Raw genomic sequence first — 22,167 nt, forward strand, 5'->3', positions numbered from 1 at the left:
CTCAACCCTTCAATGTTGCTACTGGCACCCCAGTGGGATCTGAATCTCATCTTTGAACAGTTAACGAAGGCTCTTTTTGAGCTGCTGGAGTCTACCGATTTGCGATTCCTCATCTGGAAACTGATCTTTCTCATTGCGGTGACCTCTGCCAGGCAGGTCAGGCTCTGGTCATCTGGTCATCTATCTGCCCTACACCCATGTCTTACTTACTTACTTATTTATTTATTTATTTATTTATTATTTAAGGGTTTTTATATACCGCAGTACGTAAAGAAATACATCACCGCGGTTTACATTTAACAATAACTTAGCAACAGGCTTTACATTGACATTATTAATAGGTATTAAATAAACTTCCCGGAGCTCATGTTGAGAACTCACTCGAAGTATATTCCTAAAGTTGTTTCCTCCTTTCATCTCAATCAATCCAGTATTCTGCCTTCTTCTCATTCTCCACCTCCTGCTTCTGCAGAAGATGTGTTGCATTGCACATTTGCCTCGCTAGGACGAATTCTTCCCCATGACAGGCCGGGTTTATGTGTGCGGAAGCAGACTTTGTTCAAATGGCTTTCCCAGTGTATTTACTGGTGTTACTGACTTCCTAGCGTTGATTTGCCTCCTCCCATCAAAGATGATCCTGTGGAGGCTGTGGCGTAGGGGACGTTTGCAAAGCTGTGACTTCGCTCTGCACGGGAGGCAGCGTTAGGCTTGGTACAGGGAGTTTGGTCTCAGTCCTCTTTCCTGATGCACCTTTGCCGGTCAGCAGAGGTTTCCTGCAGGATGCAATGCGGGAAACCTCTGCCGGTCAGCGGTGGAGGTTTCCTGCAGGATGCAATGCGGGAAACCTCTGCCGGTCAGCAGGAGGTTTCCTGCAGGATGCAATGCGGGAAACCTCTGCCGGTCGGCGGAGGTTTCCTGCAGGATGCAATGCGGGAAACCTCTGGCCGGTCAGCGGAGGTTTCCTGCAGGATGCAATGCGGGAAACCTCTGCCGGTCGGCGGAGGTTTCCTGCAGGATGCAATGCAGGAAACCTCTGCTGGTCAGCATGCAGGAAACCTTTGCCGGTCAGCGGAGGTTTCCTGCAGGATGCAATGCGGGAAACCTCTGCCGGTCAGCGGAGGTTTCCTGCAGGATGCAATGCGGGAAACCTCTGCCGGTCAGCGGAGGTTTCCTGCAGGATGCAATGCGGGAAAACCTTTGCCGGTCAGCGGAGGTTTCCTGCAGGATGCAATGCGGGAAACCTCTGCCGGTCAGCGGAGGTTTCCTGCAGGATGCAATGCGGGAAACCTCTGCCGGTCAGCGGAGGTTTCCTGCAGGATGCAATGCGGGAAACCTCTGCCGGTCAGCGGAGGTTTCCTGCAGGATGCAATGCAGGAAACCTCTGCTGGTCAGCATGCAGGAAACCTTTGCCGGTCAGCGGAGGTTTCCTGTAGGATGCAATGCGGGAAACCTCTGCCGGTCGGCGGAGGTTTCCTGCAGGATGCAATGCGGGAAACCTCTGCCGGTCGGCGGAGGTTTCCTGCAGGATGCAATGCGGGAAACCTTTGCCGGTCAGCGGAGGTTTCCTGCAGGATGCAATGCGGGAAACCTCTGCCGGTCAGCGGAGGTTTCCTGCAGGATGCAATGCGGGAAACCTTTGCCGGTCAGCAGAGGTTTCCTGCAGGATGCAATGCGGGAAACCTTTGCCGGTCAGCGGAGGTTTCCTGCAGGATGCAATGCGGGAAACCTCTGCCGATCAGCAGCGGAGGTTTCCCGCAGGATGCAATGCGGGAAACCTCTGCCGATCAGCAGCGGAGGTTTCCCGCAGGATGCAATGCGGGAAACCTTTGCCGGTCGGCGGAGGTTTCCTGCAGGATGCAATGCGGAAAACCTCTGCCGGTCAGCGGCGGAGGTTTCCCGCAGGATGCAATGCGGGAAACCTTTGCCGGTCGGCAGAGGTTTCCCGCAGGATGCAATGCGGGAAACCTTTGCCGGTCGGCAGAGGTTTCCCGCAGGATGCAATGCGGGAAACCTCTGCCGGTCGGCGGAGGTTTCCCGCAGGATGCAATGCGGGCTGGCATCGCAATCGCCCTTCCGGGGTCCTCGCTCACTTTCCGCCGACAAGAAAGAAGAAATGAGAGAAGTGAAGCAGCGCCCCTCCTCCTCCTCCTCCTCCTCCTCCAGGACGGGGGGCCGGGCCGCTTACCCTTCAGCTTCCGTACTTCCCGCCCGCCCCTCCTCCTACCCCTGTGCTTCCGGTCTGTCTCCCCTCCCGTATTTCCGGTTTCTGTCCCCCTTCTCCCGTAATCCGCTCTCCGCCTCGTACTTCCGGTCCCCTCTCTCGTACTTCCTGTCCCCTCTCTCGTACTTCCGGTCCCCTCTCCCTTCCCAATGTCCCCCGCTGCGCTTCTCGGCCAACGTGTCCTGGTTGTTCCGGGAGGTGCAGGACCTCCCGGGGCGGCTGCAGGCGGCGGGAGCTGCGGGTTTCCGAGCGGTGGAAGCGGGCCTGGCCCTACGCCTGGGAGGCGGCGGCGCTGCAGGAGAGCGCGGAGAGGGCCCGCGTGCGGCTCGTGCTGCTCAACACACCCCGCCGGGTACAGCGCACGCGCGGGGGGCAGGGTCGCTATAGGAGGGGGGAGGGGTGGGGAGCAGGGAGTGGGAAGAGTTTATGGTATTTGGGGGAGGGGTGCAGGGTGGGTATTTGATGGTTGGGGAGTGGGGGGGAAGGGTTTATGGTATTTGGGGGAGGGGGGTGCAGGGTGGGTATTTGATGGTTGGGGAGTGGGGGGAAGGGTTTATGGTGTTTGGGGGAGGGGTGCGGGGTGGGTATTTGATGGTTGGGGAGTGGGGAATGAGTTTATGGTATTTGGGGGAGGGGTGCCGGGTGGGTAGATGATGGTTGGGGTGGGGGAAGAGTTTATGGTATTTGGGGAGGGGTGCAGGGTGGGTAGATGATGATTGGGGAGTGGGGGAAGAGTTTATGGTATTTGGGGGGGGGGGTGCAGGGTGGGTAGATGATGGTTGGGGAGTGGGGGAAGAGTTTATGGTATTTGGGGGAGGGGTGCAGGGTGGGTAGATGATGGTTGGGGTGGGGGAAGAGTTTATGGTATTTGGGGAGGGGTGCAGGGTGGGTAGATGATGGTTGGGGAGTGGGGGAAGAGTTTATGGTATTTGGGGGGGAGGGGTGCAGGGCGGGTATATGATGGTTGGGGAGGGGGGGGAATGGTTTATGGGTTAGGGGGGGGGGTGCAGGGGGGGTAGATGATGGTTGGGGTGGGGGAAGAGTTAATGGTATTTGTGGGGAGGGGTGCAGGGTGGGTAGATGATGGTTGGGGAGTGGGGGAAGAGTTTATGGTATTTGGGGGGAGGGGTGCAGGGTGGGGTACATGATAGTTGGGGGTGTGGAGCAGGGAGTGGGGAAGAGTTTATGGTATTTGGGGGAGGGGTGCAGGGTGGGTATTTGATGGTTGGGGAGTGGGGGAAGGGTTTATGGTGTTTGGGGAGGGGTGCAGGGTGGGTTTTTGATGATTGGGGAGTGGGGGAAGAGTTTATGGTATTTGGGGAGAGGTGCAGGGTGGGTAGATGATTGGGGAGTGGGGGGAAGAGTTTATGTTATTTGGGGGAGGGGGTGCAGGTGGGTATTTGATGGTTGGGGAGTGGGGGAAGAGTTTATGGTATTTGGGGGAGGGGTTGCAGGGTGGGTATTTGATGGTTGGGGAGTGGGGGAAGGGTTTATGGTATTTGGGGGAGGGGTGCAGGGTGGGGATTTGATGGTTGGGGAGTGGGGAAGAGTTTATGGTATTTGGGGGAGGGGTGCAGGGTGGGTACATGATAGTTGGGGGTGTGGAGCAGGGAGTGGGGAAGAGTTTATGGTATTTGGGGGAGGGGTTGCAGGGTGGGTATTTGATGGTTGGGGAGTGGGGGAAGGGTTTATGGTGTTTGGGGAGGGGTGTGCAGGGTGGGTTTTTGATGATTGGGGAGTGGGGGAAGAGTTTATGGTATTTGGGGAGAGGTGCAGGGTGGGTAGATGATTGGGGAGTGGGGGAAGAGTTTATGTTATTTGGGGGGGGGGGTGCAGGGTGGGTATTTGATGGTTGGGGAGTGGGGGAAGAGTTTATGGTATTTGGGGGAGGGGTGCAGGGTGGGTATTTGATGGTTGGGGAGTGGGGGAAGGTTTATGGTATTTGGGGGAGGGGTGTCAGGGTGGGTATTTGGTTGGGGAGTGGGGGAAGGGTTTATGGTGTTTGGGGAGGGGTGCAGGGTGGGTATTTGATGGTTTGGGGAGTGGGGGAAGAGTTTATGGTGTTTTGGAGGGAGGGGTGTCCACATGGGGGAGGGGTATGGTGTTTGAGAGATGGGGGCTGTGGGTTAGTGGTTTGTGCTTTGCAGAGTACTGGTTATGTCCACTCTAGTAAGGAGCATTTCTACCCAGCTTCTCTGTGCAAATGGAGCAGAGCAGCAGCACATGGCTGTCAGGATCAGCACTAAGGGACCCAAGTGGGAACAAGAAGCAAGGCAGTCAGCCTAACTGCTCGCTGGATCAGAATAGGGACTGACCCCAAAGGCTACCTCGAGGAATACTTTTATGAGTGTGGGAAGATTGTGCGTGTATGTCTAGATACAGATATGTGTATGTAAAACCTTTATATCCTTGAGAGGAGCGTTTGTCAGGTCCCAGGCTGTGCGAGGAGGGGGGTGTGTGTGTGTGCTTTCTTTGGGTCAGTACCTAAAACCCTGTGGTTCCAGACAGCATCGGTCCATGAGGCAGAGGGCATGGTGTCGGTCTGGTTTCCAGCTGGGATAAGGAGGGCATGGGGGGGAAATATCCTCCAGTGCATTTCAGAAAATGTCAGAGTAGGTTATTTACTGTCACTGATGGGTTCCCCCTCACTAATCCTTGCACTTGGCACTACCTGGTGATGCCTGGTTGTATGTGCAGAGCTTGTGTGCAAGTGCATAGAGCTGGGCCAGGCACCCAGATCGTTCCCTTGCTTGCTAACTCTGTTTCTCTCCGTGCACTTCTTCTCAGGTGACCTGGAGAAGGGTGAGATGGGTTTAGGTGCTGTTCCGGGGCGCCAGGAGGAGTTTCGGAAGGGTCTGGCACTAGCTGTAAAGTACGCAAAAGCATTGGACTGCAAGAGGTACCAGTCTCTAGCTCTCCTTAGGAATGCACTGCTGTACCTCTGACATCTCATTCCAGAATGAGATACTGACTTGTGCAGGGCACCTCAGATAAGCAATTAATCCAACTGGCACATTTCCCTTTAGCACCAAACAGGGCAGCTATATCAGTAATACCTAAACTGGGCCGATATTTAACCGCCCCGGCCTCCTATCTTCCGATCTCATTACTGAACTTCCGCAGAAAGATGCAAAGATTATGGCAAATCGATTGGGAAGCTCATACCCAGGTGGATTGGTGAAGGGTTTGTTAAAGGGCGCTATTCGATAACTAATGTCTGCAAAATCATAGCCTCTCTCGAGTACAAGCAAACACCGTCTCTGCTTTTCAGTCTCCATACAGAGAAAGTATTTGACAGGCTGGAATGGGATTTCATGTTTCAAACCTTGCATGCCATCTTATTCCATCTACACAACAGTTTAAAAATCATTAAAAGCATACGGTCCATTTATAAATTCTCAAAGTTAATATTCATTTACTTTCTTTTTACAATCATTTTTCTTTGAGCTATAATATAGACCCAATTTAGTTTATGTTTAATTTTGCAGGGCATGACTGTCTTTTTAGTTTTGTATTGTTTTATGATTTTTTTAATTTTCTTTTATTTATCTTATTATGTATGTTTGCTGTGAACAGTTTTGATTCTTTTTGAATTGTAAGGCGGTATATAAACATTTTTAAATAAAATAAATAAATAAAATTGCAGTAGAAGGGCTTTTGAACGAGCACTTGCTATTTATTCTATCTTTGGAACCCTTACTTTGCAAAATTAGGGAAAACAAACAAAGAGAATGAGAAATATGTTGAGAAAAAGAGAGGATATTTCTGTGGATATGAGACTTGCACTCATTGCCACTTAGGGCCCATAGTGAGATTCTCAATGACTTTTAAAGACCAGATTCAGGTGTGACTTATCATAAGTTTTGGGTGAGGTAAAGAAAAAGACACGTTATAGTATGTATCCTTGAAATAGGGAGGGAATGGGGAGAGGGTTGTGAGGTGCTGGCAGCAGCAGGAGAAGCTGTTCCACCAGCCCTACTCTCCTGATGCCTGGGCGGAGAGTAAAGGAGAGAGACAGGCCCCCAAGTCTCAGCTATTCTGGGCACTGTGTAATTTGGGAGATAGTTGGGGATAAGGCATTTCCTTTATATGAGTAACAACTGTTCTTGTTCATACCCCAGATCAGTCCAGACAAGTGGGGTTTTGCCTCCCTACCAGCAGATGGAGGCAAGAGAATAAAACTTTTCAGGCACTGCTACATATCTGAGAGCGCCACCTGCAGTCCCTCAGTACTGATCTGTACCCAAGCCAAGATGTAGACAAAGTCAAAAGCTAACCTAACTCCCTCCTCTACATGATCAGGGGAATAAAGGAAGAGGCCTTATGTCCACAGCAGGGATCAAAACCCCTGAAAGTTAACAATATCGACAGGACTTTTCAGTATGATACACATACCCGATGTATCGGTCTTTCAATAGGGCGAGGCTCTGGACTGATCTGTGCTATTCCAGGAACGAAAATTAGCAGTTTCCTAGCACATAGACAATGGGTTATGCACCTCTACCAGCAGATGGAGATGGAGCAAATCACAGTATGTAGACTCCTGCAGTGACATCAGCTTGCCAGTATCCTCTGTCTCCAGACGTTGGGGGACGTACATCTCCCTACTCGGGATTGCTTTAGATTTAATAGGAGAAATTTAAAAAAAAAAAAAATTTAATCGCCCCTCTCGCCTGCATTGATGCCAAATGGCCCCTCCCCCAGTTGAGAATTCCTGAGGTGATTTCTATGGTCTCTCAGATGAGTGCCTTGGTTCTGTAGCTGGTTTTTCAGCTGGCATGGGCTTAGCTGCTTGGACAGCTGAAAGGCAGCGGGTTCAGGAAGCTGAGCACAGCAGCAATGGCAGATGCCATCTCCTCCCGCAGCTGGAGACAGTCTCTGTACTCGGCTGGGAAGGCTGAGCTCAGGTAAGTTTAAATTTAAAAAAAAAGGCGGAGTAGAGGAGTTGGTAGGACTTCCTCCAGTCTCCGTGCGCTGTTCCGACTCCCGTGGGGGTTAAGGGTACTGGGTGGGCTAAGCCTTGCTGTTAGGCTTTTTCTGTGTGCTGCATGGTAGGCCGCAGCGGGTGTTTTCGTGCGCTTTTCTGTGCGTTCGCTGCCCTCTACAGGATGTTGGTCTGCGTAAGCGCGACAGGCTGTCCTCCGAATTGTGTGCCCAGTTTCTTTTGGGCAAGCTGTCTGTGCGCACATTCTAACAGACTGTGTGCCCAGTGACAGTGCGCTTAGTTTTTGCAGTGTATGGTCTTGGGACGCCTAACTTTTGAGCCCCTAAATTGTTTCAGCGTGAATTCAGCTGGACGCACGATGCACCTCTTCAGTCGCCTGTTAAATGTATTGATGGACTGTTCCCTGAATGTACCCGGATCAGTCCAGACTCCTGGGATTATTCATCCCTGCCAGCAGATGGAGACAGAGAAAAGCCTCGCTGACGCTGCCTGATAAGCCCTGGTGCCACCTGCAGTAGATCAGTATTGGGGTTGGGGGCCGTCTGCGAGCAGCAGTCGGCCCAGGGCACTTGGTCAGCGGTAGAAGCCTCGTGGCCTATCAATCGGTGGAGACCAGAGCTGTGCGGCAGGCACTTTGAGCCTTCCTCCCTCTTGTTCAGGGTCAATCGGTCAGGGTTCTGTCAGACAATGCAACGACGGTAGCTTACGTCAAACGTCAGGGCAGCACCAAGAGCCAGGGGATGGCCCTGGAAGCTCAGAGCTGTTTTTCTGGGCGGAACTGTACTTGGTTCACTTAGCTGCGTCTCATATCGCAGGCTTCGACAACATCCAGGCCGATTTTCTCAGTCGTCAGAGCTTAAATCCAGGCAAGTGGGAATTGGCGTAGTCCGCAATGCGGCTCATCCGGAAGACGTGGGGTTGGCCTCACATCGATTTGATGGTGACTCGGCTCAGTGCGAAAGCTCCTCGGTTTTTCAGCTGCAGGAGGGAGTATGGGGCCGAGGGGGTCAACGCTCTGGTAGTGCCTTGGGTGATCCTGCTTTATGTTTTCCGTGGCATCTAGTGGGCAAGGTGTTACGCCGCATAGAGAAGCACCCCGGGAAGGTGATCCTAGTAGCTCCAGAGTGGCCGCATTGACTGTAGTGCGCTTCGGCCTTCCTGTTATATGGTTATGTTCAGTTAACCCCTAAGTTTGATGTAAACCGGCCTGATATGAAGCTTGTCATGAAGTTCGGTATAGAAAAATGTTAAATAAATAAATCTCATCAATCTAGTTGTGGATGGTCCACTTTGCCTCAGTCATCTTCCGGATCTTCTCCGTCAGGGTCCTGTATTTTCTGACCAGGCAGATCGCTTTTGTCTAGCGGCTTGGCTTTTGAAAGGCGTTGCTTGAGGTGAAGAGGATATCCAGAGCCGGTGATCACTACGCTTTTGCAGGCTAGGTGGCAGTCTACCTCCCTCTCATATGGTTGGGTTTGGAAAGTGTTTGAGGCCTGGTGTACCGACCGAGGGATACAGGCGGTTCGTGCCTCGATATCTCACATATTGTCTTTCCTACAAGAGGGTTTAGCTAAAGGCCTTGCTTTTAATTCTCTTAGGGTACAAGTAGCACTTCCCTGCTACTTCTCTTAGGGTACAAGTAGCAGGGAAGATTGAGGGTTACTCCTTATCTTCTCATCTGGATGTACAGAGGTTTCTTCAGGGAGTTAAGAATTTGCGTCCTCCGGTGGGGAAGGTCTGTCCCCCCTGGAACCTTAATCTTGTTCTGCGATTATTGTGTGATGCTCCATTTGAGCCAATTCGGAGCGCGACCCTTAAGGATTTTGACTCTCAAGGTCGTTTTCTTGGTGGCCACCTGTTCCGCCAGGAGGATTTCTGAATTGCAGGCTTTATCGTGCAGGGACCTGTTCCTTCAAATATCTGATTCTGGAGTCATGTTGTGTACAGTTCCTTCCTTTGTCTCGAAGGTGGTCTCTGCCTTTCATGTTAATCAGACTGTCGAGCTCCCAGCGTTTACAGAGTTGGATGATTCTATGCAGCATGCTTGGGAGCTTAAGCTGTTGGATGTCCGCAGGGCCTTGCTTCATTATCTCAAGGTTACTAATGATTTCAGACGGTTAGATCATCTTTTTGTTTTATGGAGCGGATCGAAGAAAGGTGCCCATGCCTCCAAAGCAACTATTGCTAGGTGGCTTAAGGAGGCTATTGGGTCAGCGTATATTCTCAAGGGCCGTCAAGTTCCTGAGGGTTTGCGGGCCCACTCGACTCGGGCGGCTTCGTGGGCGAAGGTCCAGTTGGTGTCTCCAGAGGAGATTTGCAGGGAGGCGACTTGGAAATCGCTGCATACTTTTGCGAGGCATTACCGATTGGATTTGGGAAATTCGGGGTTCCTGGTCTTTTGGTGAAAGTGTCTTGCGAGCGGGGCTCTCCAGGTCCCACCCTCTCTAGGAAGCTTTGGTACATCCCAGGAGTCGGGTACGTACAGGGAAAAGAAAATTGGTTCTTGCCTGCTAAATTTCGTTCCTGTAGTACCAACGGATCAGTCCAGAACCCCCCCGGGTTGGAGGGGGAGAGCCTTCGGCTCAGCTATAATCCTTTCAGCATACTTCTGTTCTTAGTTTGTTCATACATTACAAGTTTTTTACAAATTTTTAATAAAGTTTTCGGCGCATAATATTTTTTGGCTTGGGTACAGATTAATACTGATCTACTGCAGGTGGCACCAGGGCTTATATCAAGCAGTATCAGCGAGGCTTTTCTCTGTCTCCGTCTGCTGGCAGGGATGAATAAACTCAGGAGTCTGGACTGATCCGTTGGTACTACAGGAACAAAAATGAGCAGGTAAGAACCAATTTTCTTATGCCGCCAGTGAGTAGAAAACCTAAGCCCCTTTCTCTTTGTGCTATCTGTCATATCCGGGCATCTCAGCCTGGAGTGCCTTCTAACATGCGTCAGCACTGCTTAGAGGATCAGGGAGAATTATCTTCCTCTGACTTTACTAAGCCTGATGATGGCCTGGCTAAGGACATGTCCAGAGGAATGCCTGATCTTGGAACTCCCTTGACCTTTTCCTCAGCAGGGGATGGCAGCTCAGTGGGCGCCACACAAGTGCCTCCTGGTTTTGGCATGGGTAGAATTATTTTTCAAGTATTGCAGTCCTCAGCGCCATCCAATCCTGTCAGGTTAGATCCTCAGGTGGTGGACTCTCCCGCTTCTGCTACTACGTTTAAGTGCTGAAATATTCCTCGTTTAGCTGTGGGTATTCCCGACAGGAATCCAGAGGGCTCTGATGATGAGACAGATCCTGACTGTCTGGAGGATGGGAAAATTCCTCCCTATAGGACTATATTGCGGTTCTCTTATAGAGATGAACTGCCGCCCTGATTTCCCAGACTTTGAAGATGCTGGGAGTACCTGGGGCAGATTCCATGTCTGAGTCAAAGAAAAATCAGAACTGCAGGTTTCACAGCCTCTGCCATCTGCTGGAGACAGAGAAATACTGAGGAACTGCAGGTGGCACTGGGGTTTATGAGGCAGTGTCAGTAAAACTTTCTCTGTCTCCATCTACTGGCAGGGATGAATAACCCAGGAGTCTGGACTGATCCAAGGTACTACAGGAACGAAAATTAGTAAGAACCAATTTTCCTTTATGTTACAGTGAGGATGAGATTAGAAGTTGGGGATGAGATCGGACGTCAGGGGGTGTCATGTTACAGTGAGGAGGATGAGGTCGGACGTCAGGGGGTGCCATGTTACAGTGAGGAGGAGGAGGTCGGATATCGGGGTGTCATGTTACAGTGAGGAGGAGGAGGTCGGATATCAGGGGGTGTCGTGTTACAGTGAGGATGAGGGCGGATGTCAGGGGGTGTCATGTTACAGTGAGGAGGATGAGGTCGGATGTCAGGGGGTGTCATGTTACAGTGAGGAGGAGGAAGAGGTCAGATGTCAGGGGGTGTCATGTTACAGTGAGGAGGAGGAAGAGGTCAGATATCAGGGGGTGTCATGTTACAGTGAGGAGGTCGGAGATCAGGGGTGTCATGTTACAGTGAGGAGGAGGAGGAGGTCAGATATCAGTGGGTGTCACGTTACAGTGAGGAGGAGGAGGAGGTCGGAGATCAGGGGTGTCATGTTACAGTGAGGAGGAGGAGGAGGTCCGATATCAGTGGGTGTCACGTTACAGTGAGGAGGAGGAGGTCGGATCTCAGGGGGTGTCATGTTACAGTGAGGAGGAGGAGGTCGGATATCAGTGGGTGTCACGTTACAGTGAGGAGGAGGAGGTCAGATATCAGGGGGTGTCACGTTACAGTGAGGAGGAGGAGGTCAGATATCAGTGGGTGTCACGTTACAGTGAGGAGGAGGAGGGGGTCGGAGATCAGTGGGTGTCACGTTACAGTGAGGAGGAGGAGGGGGTCGGAGATCAGTGGGTGTCACGTTACAGTGAGGAGGAGGAGGGGGTCGGAGATCAGTGGGTGTCACGTTACAGTGAGGAGGAGGAGGGGGTCGGAGATCAGTGGGTGTCACGTTACAGTGAGGAGGAGGACGAGGTCGGAGATCAGTGGGTGTCACGTTACAGTGAGGAGGAGGAGGTCAGATATCAGGGGGTGTCACGTTACAGTGAGGAGGAGGAGGTCAGATATCAGGGGGTGTCACGTTACAGTGAGGAGGAGGAGGTCAGATATCAGGGGGTGTCGTGTTACAGTGAGGAGGAGGAGGTCAGATATCAGGGGGTGTCGTGTTACAGTGAGGAGGAGGTCGGATATCGGGGTGTCATGTTACAGTGAGGAGGAGGAGGTCGGATATCAGGGGGTGTCGTGTTACAGTGAGGATGAGGGCGGATGTCAGGGGGTGTCATGTTACAGTGAGGAGGAGGAGGTCGGATATCAGGGGGTGTCGTGTTACAGTGAGGATGAGGGCGGATGTCAGGGGGGTGTCATGTTACAGTGAGGAGGATGAGGTCGGATGTCAGGGGGTGTCATGTTACAGTGAGGAGGAGGAAGAGGTCAGATATCAGGGGGTGTCATGTTACAAGGAGGAGGAGGTCAGATATCAGGGGGTGTCATGTTACAAGGAGGAGGAGGTCAGATGTCAGGGGGTGTCATGTTACAGTGAGGAGGAGGAAGAGGTCAGATATCAGGGGGTGTCATGTTACAGTGAGGAGGAGGAGGTCGGAGATCAGGGGTGTCATGTTACAGTGAGGAGGAGGAGGAGGTCAGATATCAGTGGGTGTCACGTTACAGTGAGGAGGAGGAGGAGGTCAGATATCAGTGGGTGTCATGTTACAGTGAGGAGGAGGAGGAGGTCAGATATCAGTGGGTGTCATGTTACAGTGAGGAGGAGGAGGTCGGATCTCAGGGGGTGTCACGTTAGTGAGGAGGAGGAGGAGGTCGGAGATCAGGGGTGTCATGTTACAGTGAGGAGGAGGAGGAGGTCAGATATCAGTGGGTGTCACGTTACAGTGAGGAGGAGGAGGGGGTCGGAGATCAGTGGGTGTCACGTTACAGTGAGGAGGAGGAGGGGGGTCGGAGATCAGTGGGTGTCACGTTACAGTGAGGAGGAGGAGGTCAGATATCAGGGGGTGTCACGTTACAGTGAGGAGGAGGAGGTCAGATATCAGGGGGTGCCGTGTTACAGTGAGGAGGATGAGGTCAGATATCAGGGGGTGCCATGTTACAGTGAGGAGGATGAGGTCGGAGGTCAGGGGGTGCCATGTTACAGTGAGGAGGATGAGGTCGGAGATCAGGGGGTGTCCTGTTACAGTGAGGAGGATGAGGTCAGATATCAGGGGGTGTCCTGTTACAGTGAGGAGGATGAGGTCAGATATCAGGGGTGTCACGTTACAGTGAGGAGGATGAGGTCGGATCTCAGGGGGTGTCACGTTACAGTGAGGAGGATGAGGTCGGAGGTCAGGGGGTATCATGTTACAGTGAGGAGGAGGAGGTCGGAGATCAGGGGGTGCCATGTTACAGAGAGGAGGAGGAGGTCGGAGATCAGGGGGTGTCATGTTACAGTGAGGAGGATGAGGTTGGAGGTCAGGGGGTGCCATGTTACAGTGAGGAGGTCAGATATCAGGGGGTGTCATGTTACAGTGAGGAGGTTGAGGTCGGAGGTCAGGGGGTGTCATGTTACAGAGAGGAGGATGAGGTCGGAGATCAGGGGGTGTCATGTTACAGTGAGGAGGATGAGGTCAGATGTCAGGGGGTGTCATGTTACAGTGAGGAGGATGAGGTCGGAGGTCAGGGGGTGTCATGTTACAGTGAGGAGGAGGAGGAGGTCGGATGTCAGGGGGTGTCATGTTACAGTGAGGAGGAGGAGGTCGGATATCAGGGGGTGCCATGTTACAGTGAGGAGGATGAGGTCGGAGGTCAGGGGGTGTCATGTTACAGTGAGGAGGATGAGGTCGGAGATCAGGGGGTGCCACGTTACAGTGAGGATGAGGTCGGAGATCAGGGGGTGTCACGTTACAGTGAGGAGGATGAGGTCGGAGGTCAGGGGGTGTCACGTTACAGTGAGGAGGATGAGGTCGGAGGTCAGGGGGTGCCATGTTACAGTGAGGAGGATGAGGTGCAAACCGTGTGTTCCTAAGCAACTGTCTGCTTCCACCCCTAGTTTACTGTAAAGTGTGTGCTAGTTCCTTTTTAATTACTAGCGCCAGCATTTGGGTTGTAATATGAAACAGACTTTCATATTGGGGGGTGTGCTGGGTACTTCTAGGCGACCCAGACTGGCCACTGTCAGAGACAGGATGTTGGGCTGAAGTGACCTTTGGTCTGACCCAGAATGGCACTACTTGTGTTCAGATCCCACTCCCATATCCCCCACTGGAGCAGGTTGTGCTGATGGCTGCGTTCAGCAGGATTCTTCTGCCCCTCACAGGATACACATCATGGCAGGACGCGTCCCTGCAGGAGCGGACAGGAAATCTCTAGCTGCAGAGATGGAAATGACTTTTGTGGAGAATCTGAAGTTTGCTGCTTCTGTCTTACAGCAGGTAAAGAGGCGCAAGGCCCCACCATGGCCTCTCTGAGCCCCTGGCCTGATTAATAAGAATTTCCAGGTGCATCTAGACTTGCTTCCTGTGCGTGTTACACCCTGTGGGCTCCAGGAGGAGGCACTGTTTGCACAGTGCAAATGTTTAGCAGTGAATTGAAGATCATACTCATTATATCCTGACTTATGAGTAAGGTTCATTCTTGTCAGGATAGGTGCAAAATCAACCCATTTGGAGATCTTACCCCAAGCAGGCTTGGTGGACATAGCCGAGAGGAGTCTGCTGTCTGTGCTCAGAGTCCTGTCTGATTTATTTTTGTAGCGTGCTAGAAGGTTGTATAGTGTTCTACGTCAGCAGTAGTGGGCAGAAAAGCTGGTGAGAGGACACACATGATGTAACTAGGGAACATAAAAGCAGCTTAGCATTGCAGTGTAGGCTGAGGTGATGTCCCTGGAGACCCTTACCAACTTCAATGTATTAAAACATGTTTTCCTAGCGTGTAGCAGATGGACTCAGGACCAATGGGTATAGTGTACTCCTGATAGTTGGAGACGGATCAGATTTCAATCTGACGTCAGCCCCTAGTACATAGACCCCTGCAGGAAGTGCAGCTCTTCAGTATTTTCCGTCTCCATAGCAGTTAGGGACTATCTGCTCGCTCGCACAGCGTTAGAGTAAATTTTACAAAGAAAACCCAAAACAAGAAGAAATCTTACCTCTACAGACGAGCCCCGCTCTCCTGCGGTGACACCCATTGGGTCCCTCCCCCAGTTGAGAATTCCCGAGGTGATTTCCGCGATCCCTCGGAGGTGACCCTCGGTCTGGCGGCCGACCCTCGGCAGGGACCTAGCCCCCGACATCGGGTGAGGCTGAGAGGCGGCGGGCGCAACCTCTAGCGAGGTGGTGAAGGTATTTCCCCTCTTCCCCCGCAGCCGGAAACCGCCTGGAACGAGACCGGGAAGCGCCGAGACAAGGTAAGGTAGAAATCTATTTAAAAGTCTCCGAAGCTCGAGGAATCGCACAGGGTGCCACTGGGTTGATCTGCCCTAGCAGGGCTAGACCCTGGTCAGATCAGAGGGTCTTCCCGCGTGGAGACCCTCCGAGGTGGTCACCATATTGTCCGCCTGGTCACAATCACCATTTTAATCTGTTCGCCGACCCGTGTGCACAAATACCTTGTGCGCCCAAATACTGAGCGCACAGCCACGCGCTTACTGTGCCAGACGCATACCTTCGATCTGGGCGCACAACAGCACGCTCACCTCCCTGAGCGCATACCAATCCTATGCGCACAACTTCGACGCACCGGAGCACATAACTGTATTTTACGCACACAAAGCCATGGCACCACCGGAAAAGAAGCTCAAGGCTCAGGGCCTCTGCACAGCATGAGGAGGCCTCCGCCCTGTGTATACAGAGCGAGGAGGCCCTGGGGGATCCAGCCCATGGCCCTCCCCAGCCGGTACCGGGTTCTAGCTCCTCAAACAATACGCCAGACCTAGCGTCTCCCAGCAGGACCCTCCCTCAAACGGGGCTCCCCAGGGACGCAGCGCCTCTTAATTTAGACCCAGCATCTATCTCCTGGGTGGAATTCTTCAAAGGCCTGTTTACCTTCGTCCACATGCAACCGGAGCCTCCGATAATACGGCCACAACCTCCACCAGAGGACCTCAACATCCCGGGACCCTGTATGCCCAGGGAAGTGATTACCCCGCCCAGAAGCCCCACCTTCAGGGACACGGACAACTCAGATGAGGAATCAGAACCCCTGGAGGAAGGGGAACTCCCTCCGGGGACAGAACCCCACCGACCATGAGGCGCTTCTTCACCAAGGACGAGCTTCCAGACCTGGTCACACACAGCTTGAAAGAGCTTGCTGTCCCGGGCACAAGTGCCTCGGGGGAACCTAAGACGAATCCCCTACTTAGAGGGACTCTCAGACCTCCCGTCATTTCCCACTATTACAAGCCATCCAGCAGCTAATTGACCTGGAATGGGATGCCCCGGAGACTACATTCAAAGGGGGGCATGCTCTGGCAGCCATGTACCCTCTGGACCCAGCCGCCAAAGACCACCTGGCATGTCTGAAAGTGGATGCCATGGTCTGCGCGGTTTCGAAGTGCACTACTATCCCAGTGGAGGGAGGAGCAGCACCCAAAGATGCTAAAGACAGATGTCTGGAATCCATCCTCAAACAGTCCTTTGACGTCTCCGCTATGTCTTTACAGATCGCGGCCTGCTGTGCCGTGGTGACACGGGCCTGCTTATCACAGACCAGGAACAACACTCCTGGGGAAGCCCTGGAACCAGCAGTATCATTCCTCACGGATGCCACTTCTGATCTGGTGCACACCGCAGCTAGAGGAGTGTCATTCACCGTGGCAGCCAGAAGACAACTCTGGCTCTGAAGCTGGTCAGCTGACGCATCTTCCAAAACGAGACTCACAAGGATGCCCTTCAAGGAAACCCTCCTGTTCGGAAGCGAACTAGAGAAACTAGCCAACAAATGGGGTGAATCCCCACTACCGCGGCTACCGGAGGACAGGAATAAGAGAAACCAGCGACCCTTTCCCCGAACTTCCAGGGGCAGAGGATCACAGTACTTCAACCTATACAGAAGCACATATCAAGCGGCTCGCCCCGCAGGCAGGAGCCAGTCCTTTCGGAACAAGCACAACAAAAGGTGAGCCAGCTGAGGTCCAGGCCCCAGCTGCACCCCACAATGAAAATCAGCCGACCCGTCCAAAGGAAGAAGCCATAGGGGGCAGACTTGCCAGATTCTATAAAAAATGGGTCGAGGTAACTTTGGACAAGTGGGTCCTATCCATCATTCGAGAGGGATATTACCTGGATTTCCACCACCTCCCTCCGGACAAGTTTGTGGAATCCCCCTGCCACAACCCTTCCAAGAGGATAGCAGTGGAAGCTACACTGACCAGATTGCTAGCCTTAGAAGCTATAACACCGGTGCCTCCACAACAAATAAATACTGGACATTATTCCATCTATTTTATCGTTCCCAAGAAAGAAGGAACGTTCAGGTCCATCCTGGACCTCAAGGCGGTCAACCGTCACCTGAAGATTCCTCGCTTCTGCATGGAAACCCTACACTCGGTAATAAGGGCGATACAACTGGGGAGAGTTCCTTACATCCCTGGATCTGTCGGATGCCTACCTACACATTCCGATCCATCAAGAGCAGCAGCGTTTTCTATGCTTCATGATCCTGGACTATCACTACCAGTTCCGGGCACTACCATTCGGGTTAGCCACAGCACCCCGGGCGTTCACCAAGATCATAGTGGTGGTGGCAGCAACACTGAGGAAGGAAGGAATCCGCGTACACCCTTATCTAGACGATTGGCTGATCAGGGCGAAATCCCCAGAGGAAAGCCACCAGGCGACCAACAGAGTCAAAACTCTACTGGAGAGCCTCGGGTGGGTGGTCAACACAAACAAGAGCTGTCTGCAGTCCTCCCAATCTCTAGAATACTTGGGAGTCCGGTTCGACACTAAACAAGACAAGGTCATCCTGACACAGACAAGGAGATCAAAACTGATGACCCTGTTGCGAACCCTGTTGAGCGAACTTCGCTGCACGGCATGGGACTACCTACAAGTCCTCAGCCTCATGGCATCCACAGTGGAAGTAGTGCCATGGGCAAGAGCTCACATGAGACCCCTATAGCGCTCACTACTATCGCGATGGAATCCACTGTCCCAGAACTACACCGTACGTCTTCAGCAGCCGGACAAAGTTCAGACCCAACTACGATGGTGGCTACAAGAAGGCCATCTGAGCCAGGGAACGAGACTATCCTCACCAACCTGGAATCCTGCTCACCACGGACGCCAGCCTACGAGGATGGGGAAGCACACTGCCGGGAGCTAACTGCCCAAGGGCAATGGAACAAAGAAGAGTCGGGATGGAACATCAATCGCCTAGAAGCCCAGGCAGTCAGACTAGCCTGCCTACGGTTTCGTCACTGACTCAAACTCAAATCGGTCAGAGTAATGTCAGACAACGGCACAACAGTGGCCTACATCAACTGTCAGGGAGGATCCAGAAACCAACAGGTGTCTCTGGAAATAGACCCCCTAATGTCATGGGCGGAAGCGAACCTTCAAGAGATCTCGGCTGTCCACATCGCAGGGAAAGACAACGTCGCTGCGGATTACCTCAGCAGAGAAAGTCTAGACCCAGGAGAATGGAGGCTGTCGACCACAGCATTCCAATTGATAGTAAACCATTGGGGAACACCAACCATGGACCTCCTGGCAAACCGGTCCAATGCCCAAGTGCCCAGCTTCTTCAGCTGCAGGCGGGAACCCCAGTCCCAGGGAATCAATACCCTGGTAGAGACCTGGCCACAGGAGACTGTTATACACCTTCCCGCTGTGGCTCCTATTGGACGCAATCAACCACAAGAGAGAACACCACAGGGGACCAGTACTTCTAGTGGCCCCGGACTGACCAAGAAGACCGTGGTACGCAGACATGCGAAGACTGCTGACAGGGAGCCCCCTGCCGCTACCTCCACACAGAGACTTGCTCCAACAGGGACCAATCCTCCACGAGGATCCAGCTCTATTCTCTCTTACGGTCTGGCCATTGAGAGGACTCGCCTGAGGAAGAGCGGATACTTGGGGGCAGTAATTGACACCCTACTCCGAGCACGCAAGTTCTCCACATCCCTACATACATAAGGATTTGGAGAGTATTTGAAGCCTGGTGCGAGGACTGCGACGACATGCCACACTCAGTCAAAATTCCTGCGATTTTGGAATTCCTGCAGAACGGACTACAGAAGGGATTGTCTCTCCACTCCATCAAGGTACAGGTGGCTGCATTGTCATGCTACGGAACTAAGAGTGAGAGCGGCAGCATAGCCTCTCACCCGGATGTCTCCCGCTTTCTGAAAGGAGTCAAGCAGATCCGACCACCCATAAAGTGGCCGGTGCCTCTTTGGAACCTCAACCTGGTCCTAGATTTCTTAGCAGGAGCCTCCTTCAGACCTCTTCGCGGCCTGTCTCTCCGACTATTAACATTGAAGACAGCCTTCCTGGTGGCAGTCTGTTCGGCCCGTCGCATATCCGAGCTACAAGCACTGTTCTGCCGAGAACCGTTCCTCAGACTCACCCCGGGAACCATCCAGTTACACACAGTTCCATTGTTCCTCCCCAAAGTGGTGTCTCATTTCCATCTCAACCAAACCATCTTGCTACCATCGCCAGATGAGCATAAGAATTCAGAAGAGTCTCGCAGTCTACGCCATCTCTCCTAGTCTGATACCTGGAAAGGTCAGAATCCGTACGAAAGACGGACCATCTGTTTGTCCTTCACAGCGGGAAGAAGCAAGGGGAAGCAGCCTCGCGAGCAACCATAGCCTGCTGGATCAAAGAATCATCAAGGCGGCCTACGTAGAAGCAGGCAAGCCACCGCCTTTGCAAGTCAAGGCCCATTCCACTAGAGCCCAGGCAGTGTCCTGGGCGGAAACAAAGGTGCTGTCACCCGCCGAGATCTGTCGGGCGGCGACATGGTCCTCCATCCACACCTTCTCCAGGTTTTACCACTTGGATGTTCAGGCTCGAGAGGACACAGCATTTGCGAGAGCAGGCAGCCTCTCACCTGGTTCGGGAGTAGCTTTTATACATCCCATTGGTCCTGAGTCCATCCGCTACACGCTAGGAAATGGAGAAATTACTTACCTGATAATTTCGTTTTCCTTAGTGTAGACAGATGGACTCAGCATCCCACCCATGGTTGCCGTTAAACATGGAATCCTGGAGTGACATCACAGACAGCAAATGATTCACGGGTAAGCCATGCCTTTCTCCAACTAGAACACCCATCCTGCCGGGTGTTGACGTTTCTCGGTTGAGGGCACTGGTGGTCTCCAGCTATAACCAATTCAACCAGTTCAAATTAATTAAGTTATAAAGTTAATCAAATTATTCAGTCATACATATATCCACAATTGCTTTTTGAGGAGAATATTGAAGCACTGCACTTCCTGCAGGGGTAAATGTACTAGGGCTGACGTCAGATTGAAATCTGATCCGTCTCCAACTGCTAGCACGAGTACACTATACCCATTGGTCCTGAGTCCATCTGTCTACACTAAGGAAAAAGAAATTATCAAGTAAGTAATTTCTCCATTTGATATTTATTATTTATTTATTTGCAGGAGAACATCATTGGACTACTGGAACCAATTAACAGTCGTATTACTGATCCCCAGTATTATCTGAACACCCCACAGCATGGTAAGAACAGCTCCATGTCTCCAAATCTTCTTATGAGAGCTTGGCTTGGTCTGGAAATGTAAAATGAGAGACTGTAGATGGTTGGAGCCATAGATCTGCCATGCCAGGGCTATATTTATTGTCCCGGATATCAGCCTGCTTGTCTGACATTGCTGCCTGGGTGTCCACTGCCACTTTAAACATGGCCAAGTCAGAGCTCCTCATCTTTACCCTCCAAGCCCACATCACCTCTTTCCTCTATTTCTGATAACACTGTCGTCACGCCGGTCCCATCAGCCCGTAACCTTGGAGTCCTCTACAACTCCTTTCTCTCCTTCTCTATACATATCCAAAACGCTGCTAAAACTTGCTGTTTCTTTCTCTAGAACGTTGCCAAAATCGGTCCCTTCCTTTCTGATCACATTACCAGACATCGTATCCAGTCTCTCATCTTCTCCTGCTCGTCACAAGTGTCCCAGCAAGCCATCTCTCTCCACTGCAACCGGTCCTAAATTCAGTGGCGTGACTTTCACCAGAGTCGCTAAACCGATATAACCCCACTTCTGAAGTCACTGTATTGACTCCCTATCTGCTCCCATATAAGGTTCAAGCTCCTCTTTCTCACCTCCAAGAGCCTTCACTCTGCAGCACCTCACTAATCTCTCTCTTTCCCTGTACGTAGGCAGATTAGACTCCTGGGTTTTGCATCCCTGCTAGCAGGTACAGAGAAGGGACATCAAGTGGATCTGCTGCACTGAAAAACCAAAACAGGGACGGGCTCCCCTTTCTGCACCGGTGAAGGGGGCGGGAGATTCCTCCTGAGGTTGTCTCCACCGTTTTTAGGCTCAGTGGAGGAGCAAGGGGGCTTTGACGTGAGGATTTCCCTGTTAGCCCTGTTTCTGAGCCTCTTCGGCCCTTTCCCACAGATTTCATTCTTTTGATGCATGAGGCCTATTTAGCTAAGCAGCTCTCTAGGAAGGCGCGCTCTGGTTCCCGGTCTGGCTTTCAGAATATCCATGGCACAAGCCTGGACAGGCAAAGAGGAAGCGACCCTCTTCATCTAGCAGATCCTGGGGCTTGCCTCTGCATTTGGGCACAAGCAGAAGATTCAGATATCACTTCCAGGGGCGGCTCCGGTGAAGGATCCAGAGGAAGTTCCCGTGACCTGTTTTCTTCACAGTTTATTTATTACTGCACAAAGCTTACATGGAAGCAGAGACAGACTTAGATTTGCAGTATGCTCCTCCTGCAAAGATCCCTAGGCCTGCGGAGGATCAGGTGGCTCCTAGAATCCTACTACCCCGTCCAACCCCTGACGCGGAGGTACCGATACCTTCCACTCCTCCTGGGCTTGCACTACCGGACCCCTCCCTGGTAGACACGAGCGATGACGTGGATAAATCGCTCAGATTGAAGGGTATGACCCGCGGGTGCTCCGGTTATTTCGTAGGGAGGAGCTGGACCCTTTGATTCCGCATGTGCTAGCAGAACTGGATAGTCAGGCACCACAGCAGGTGGCGGATGTTTCTTCAGGGGATCCTGTTTTGTCGGGTCTTCGGGCTCCTCCTAGAACCTTTCCTTTTCACCCGATGCTATTACAGCTTATGACCTGGGAATGGGATGCTCCTGAAGCCAACCTACGGGTTAGTAGGGCCATGGAAAGGCTTTACCCACTGCCGGATGAGTTCTTAGATCTTCTTAAGATCCCTAAGGTGGACGCAGCCGTTTCGGCCATTGCCAAGCACACAACGATTCTGGTGACGGGAG

General features: G+C 52.3%; 1 protein-coding gene across 4 annotated transcripts in view; it reads left to right on the forward strand.

Annotated features, from left to right (window-relative positions):
- The first annotated feature begins 4,680 nt into the window (after window positions 1–4,680).
- HYI (hydroxypyruvate isomerase (putative)) overlaps window positions 4,681–22,167 on the forward strand; it is a 30,644-nt gene continuing 13,157 nt past the window's right edge. The window contains exons 1-4 of one of the 4 annotated variants that reach the window (XM_029618785.1): window positions 4,994–5,120; window positions 10,741–10,795; window positions 14,040–14,154; window positions 20,343–20,421. In XM_029618785.1, coding sequence (XP_029474645.1) covers window positions 14,050–14,154; window positions 20,343–20,421 — 184 coding nt within the window. In that variant the 5' untranslated portion in view covers window positions 4,994–5,120; window positions 10,741–10,795; window positions 14,040–14,049. Of the gene's footprint in view, window positions 5,121–10,740; window positions 10,796–13,963; window positions 14,155–20,342; window positions 20,422–22,167 lie in introns of all 4 variants that reach the window. The other 3 variants (XM_029618784.1, XM_029618783.1, XM_029618786.1) reach the window with 3 other exon arrangements.

Source organism: Rhinatrema bivittatum, chromosome 10 (assembly GCF_901001135.1).
Source record: "Rhinatrema bivittatum chromosome 10, aRhiBiv1.1, whole genome shotgun sequence".
Classification (NCBI taxonomy): Eukaryota; Metazoa; Chordata; class Amphibia; order Gymnophiona; family Rhinatrematidae; genus Rhinatrema; species Rhinatrema bivittatum.